Genomic DNA, 5,115 nt, shown 5'->3' with positions numbered 1-5,115 from the left:
TGCCAAGGCTGCTAGAATTTGACAGCAAAATACCAGAGAAGAGGCAGATGCCCAGGCAGAGACCTCTGGGCGTCTAGATGGGGTCCCCTTAAGACTCTGGCTGCATATTAATCTGTAAATGCATCTAAGGAAACTACCCCAGGTCAGGGAAAGAACCACCAAAAAGGAATAGAAAGAGCAATCTCCAGAATTCACATAATAGTTCATGTTCCCACCAGCCAAAATGGAAAGACTCCCTACCACACAGAGCATCAGGCAGTATGCTTAGAAAGACACTGCCTTAGCAGCAGGCCACATCAGCCCTAGATTAAAGATTGCTCTGAACACACCCTAACAAAGCAAAAAGCAAGCCTTGAAAGGATCATATTGATCCCAAGTAACTTACTGATAAATTAGCACCCTACCCCAAAGTCCAAAAATTGTTTTGAAAATACAGCAACAGCCAGCATACAACAACATAAAACTCACAATGTCCAACATCCAATCAAAAATTACAAGGCATGTAAAGAAGCAGAAAAATATGACCCATAACTAGGAGCAAAATCAATCAACAAAAGCAGACCCAGAAATGACACAGATGATAAAACTAGTAGAAAGAATGTTTAAAGAGCTATTATAAATATGCTTCACATGTTCAAGAAGGTAGAGGAAAACAACATGATGAAAACAGAAGTAGATAATATAAAATGTGAGTTCTGGGAAAGTTCAAACAGTCAACCCTAGTCAAGGATTTATCCTTGACTAGGATAAAATGACTAATGTTTCTACATTATAGTTCCTCTTAGATGAGAAAGGCATACCATCCGCTTAAGATTAAAGCGATTTCCAAATTTTAAAAATTTTTAATTTTTAAAAAAATAAATTTATTTTTATTTATTTTTGGCTGCATTGGGTCTTTGCTGCTGCGCACGGGCTTTCTCTAGTTGCAAGAGTGGGAGCTGCTTTTCATTGTGGTGCGTGGGCTTCTCATCGTTGTGGCTTCTCTTCATTGCGGAGCACAGGCTCTAGGCGTGCGGGCTTTAGTAGTTGTGGCTCATGGGCTCTAGAGCACAAGCTCAGTAGTTGTGGCACAAAGGCTTAGTTGCTCCGTGGCATGTGGGATCTTCCCAGACCAGGGCTCGAACCCATGTCCCCTGCTTTGGCAGGTGGATTCTTAACCACTGCATCACCAGGGAAATCCCTAAATTTTTTTTGCCCTGCTGCATGGCTTGCATGGGATCTTAGTTCCCTGTCCGGGGCTCCTGGCAGTGAAAGCACCGAGCCCTAACCACTGGACCGTCAGGGACTTGCCAATTTTTGCCTTTCAAGAATCAACTCACCCTTTGAAAATTGCACTCTCATGCAAGTTCTTGTCAGGTCCACATAAATCACTCAGGGATAGGTCCCACTCCCCCATACGAACATGTGGATGAAATATGCAATCCTAATCCTAGAAATGACCAAAGTTCAAAAATGCAGGAAAAACAACTATGTTACCCATCAAGGCCATATCCTCCAAACACTCCTGTGGCGTGTCTCTGCTGCGGGACCTCTGGGCAGGGTGCAGACTCACACACTCCTCTTGAGAAAAATATACAGCCAGGTCCTCAAACAGCACTGGCCCCTGAAACAACACGAGAGCCCATCTCAGGACAAGAAGCTGGAAAGCTACACCCTTACTCAGTCTGGGAAGGCTGAGAAGAGCTAGAAACTTCAGAGGAAAGGGAGAAAAGGGCTTGGTGGAAAAGGTCCCTGAGTGCTGGCGAGGGGGTATGAATGGGTTCTGAGGGCTGGAGGTGGGGATTAGGAAGGAGAGAGTAAAAATGCACCACTGGAGATAGTGGTATAAGGACCAAAACGGTAAACTGGGAGAAGTTCTAGAAGAGCCTATTAGAAGAGAAAAGATGAGGGAACAACTCTCAGGGAACCATTAAGGAAACCATTACGTAGGGATGCTCTAAGGGAAAGGAGAAGACTGAGCAGCCCGGGAAGAATCATGACAGGACAGGAGGTCCAGAGTTCTCCCAACATCCTTCCCTTTGCTGGTCCCTCTCCTTCTTCTTGGTCACACTCATGGCTAAGCTCACTGCAGCATCATATCCAGGCCTATTCCTCCTTCCCTAAATTTACCAAACGTATAAATCAATAGAGCTTTGGTGTGATTAAGAATCACCTGGGGTTTCTGTTTGTTTCTGTTTATTCAACAGGTGTGGAATGAAGCTTAGAAATCTGTAAGTTTGAGCAGCATTCCAGAAAGACACTTTGAGGTACCCTGTAACAGCCTTCTCCAGTGGGCCCTGCTCCCAGTTGGTGGTTCTAAAAGGAAGGCTCTGATAAGCCATTTCTCCTATATGCCTGGTAGGAACAAAGACAGCTTGGTGAAAGGGCTCTCTGGGGATCAGGACCCCTCGCATCACGGGCATGCCTCACCCTCCTCCGAAAGAGGCCAGAAAGGAGCGACCGGAACTTGGACCGAGAGAAGGGACCCGGTCTCACCTGGGCCCCGGTTGTAGAGTGTGGATGCCATCTTGAGGAGTGGTAGTGTCTTCAAGTCGCCACAGGGACTTCGGAACAGATCTGGGAAGGGAGAAAATAGTACTTGGAGGGGCCAATTCGGCTGCCAAGCTCCTCCACGCACCCCCTCGCATCCCCACACCCTTTAAGACCTGAGCCTATGACTCCTCTCCCCGGCCCAGCCTCGTAAAGGCCGACTCCCGGGCCGGCTGGGCCCCACTTATGGCTCCGAGACTAAGATCTCAGGAAGCCTCCTGCTAACCAGGCTAAAGCAACAGAAAGCGACGCCCAGCCGAGACTCGAGACCGAGAGACGCCGCCACCATTAGGCTCCCACGCTCCCATGCTCCCCTACGCTGGACTTGCCGGGAAAGCCGCCGGACGCCGCCGGCCCCCATGCTTTTACGCATCTCTGCCTCTGATTGGCTAGCGTGACCTAGGAGGGGGCAGGCTCTTTTAAGTATTGACCAGTCGGGCGCCTTAACGGGGAACCTCCCTCCCCCGGCTCACCCGGCATTCTGGGAGATGTAGTTTTCCCTCAGTTTTCCAAGCATTTCCGGTTCCGCTGTCTGGGTCTTCCCCGTGAGCTTCGTGCCCACGGACTTGGTGAAGTGGGGCGTTAGGGAGACCACGGAGGGACGTAATGTTTCAGGGAAGAAGGAAAGCAAGTAGACGGAGAGAATCTGGAACCTGAAGAGTATCGGTACTGAAATGTGGGTTAGGCCGGCAGTACCCTGTGGGTCCGAAACTTTGGTCCGGCCGAGGTGAGATGCCTGAGTGGCCAGGAATGCGGGTCCTAGTCTTAGCCTGAGTAGTCCGCTGTGTCTTGGGCGGACTGCGGGGCCATGGAATGTAAAGGGTTGTCTTCTGGGTGGACAAAGTTCAGGTCGGCGCAGGCCGGTTGCTCGTCTCCAACGCAGTGTAATCTAGGGGCATTGTGACCGGCGACTGCAGCCCAACCTAGCCATATCAGGCTTGGAGCCACAGCGGACTTCAAGCGGTAGTAGAGCCATCGGATTGCTTCGCGGGACGTTGTAGGCCTCTTAATACCTCCCATTCGACCTGCCCCATTGCCACATATTTTCCACTTCACTGGCATTGGGTGCCGTGGTGTAGGGATTTGGAATTAGAAAATTGAGCTGCTTCCACAGCTTTGCCACTAATTGCTTGTGTCATTTTGGCCTATATACAACTTTGCTTTCCTCAGCTGCAAAGAGCTCAGAAGCCTCTCCTCAGAGGGTAGTTTCAAAGAAATTGTCAGTTTACAAAGGTGTCTGAAAAAAACAAGGGTGATACTTACCTTAATAGAAAATTCTGAATACATCTCAATATATTTTCTTATTCTTGTGCCAGGCATGTTCCTGTACCTAAAAGGTCACTCAAGGAGTGGTTGCATATTAATTGAAACAATATTATCGGAGTTGACAAAATAAGTAACGGGATTTAGTGGAATATCAGATAGGATAGTTTCAGCTGCAAGTAACAGAAAACCCAACAAAATGTTCAAAGGTAGGGCAGTTATAGGTTGATTAATTCAGTGGCATAATGACACCATCATGGTCCCAATACTTCCATATTTCTCCTCTGCCATCCTTAGCATGTTGGGGAAGATGGCAATGGAATCCACATAATACATGCAGACAAGCATTGTGTCATGTACCAGTCCTAAACCAATCATTATCAAGAGTAAAAAGACTAGCTACTGTATTGGTTTTCACCCATCATGGTTCACCTCCAGGGGACCCAGTCTCTCCTGACGATCTGCTTGCACAAAATCAGGGCTCTTGGAAAATAAAAAGAAGGACGAAGAATAGATAGGTTAACTAACAGTATCTGCCACAAGTGACATCTTGACAGATAGAGCTAGACCTTGTGGGAATGGGTCACAAAAGAGGTATCTGGGGGTCCCAGGAGGAAGGAAAAAGGTGCTGAAAGAACAGGTGGAAGAATGATAAAGACAAACTTTCCTACAGGCTAGACCAACCCAAAGTGTAAATGTTGAAGAAGAGCTAATGGCCTGGTACATGTTCACCATGTAATCACAGTGCTGTTCAAGTAGTCCTCTTTCCCCTCTTCCTTTGTACTTAATTTTATGGTATTCTTATGTCAGAGATATCTCATTTGGGGCTCAGATCCTCCTGATTTTGATCTGTGGCCCTTTCACCAAGAACAAGTGGCTCTAATGGCCCTTTACTTTGAATCCTGTTCTCATTATTACAAAGAGATAAACCCAGTTTCCAATGACTAGAAGTTAAGCCTGTGGTTTTAACTCACTGGGTAACCGGAGAGTTATCTTTGAAACAGGAGAGGAAACAAAATCTTCCCTAGGCCTTCTGACTACCAAAACTAAACAAGTAGATCAAGAAAGAAGAAGCTTCGGGCTTCCCTGGTGGCACAGTGGTTGAGAATCTGCCTGCTAATGCAGGGGACACAGGTTCGAACCCTGGTCTGGGAGGATCCCACATGCCACGGAGCGACTAGGCCCGTGAGCCACAACTACTGAGCCTGGGTGTCTGGAGCCTGTGCTCCGCAACAAGAGAGGCCGCAATAGTGAGAGGCCCGCGCAACGCGATGAAGAGTGGCCCGCCCTTGCCACAACTAGAGAAAGCCCTCGCACAGAAAC

The 5,115-nt window shown here is 47.8% G+C and overlaps 1 protein-coding gene across 1 annotated transcript in view; it reads right to left on the bottom strand.

Moving 5' to 3' along the window:
- Window positions 1-2,890, bottom strand: part of ZNF597 (zinc finger protein 597) — a 9,163-nt gene extending 6,273 nt beyond the window's left edge. The window contains 3 exon segments of the mRNA XM_007453655.1: window positions 1,477-1,596; window positions 2,476-2,556; window positions 2,848-2,890. Of these exon segments, the coding sequence (XP_007453717.1) occupies window positions 1,477-1,596; window positions 2,476-2,556; window positions 2,848-2,890 (244 nt within the window).
- Between the last annotated feature and the right edge of the window lie 2,225 nt (window positions 2,891-5,115).

The sequence above is a fragment of the Lipotes vexillifer genome, unplaced genomic scaffold (genome assembly GCF_000442215.2).
Source record: "Lipotes vexillifer unplaced genomic scaffold, Lipotes_vexillifer_v1.1 scaffold914, whole genome shotgun sequence".
Taxonomy (NCBI): Eukaryota; Metazoa; Chordata; class Mammalia; order Artiodactyla; family Lipotidae; genus Lipotes; species Lipotes vexillifer.
Note: the sequence above shows the minus strand (reverse complement) of the source record. Positions and strands in the feature narration are given on the sequence as shown.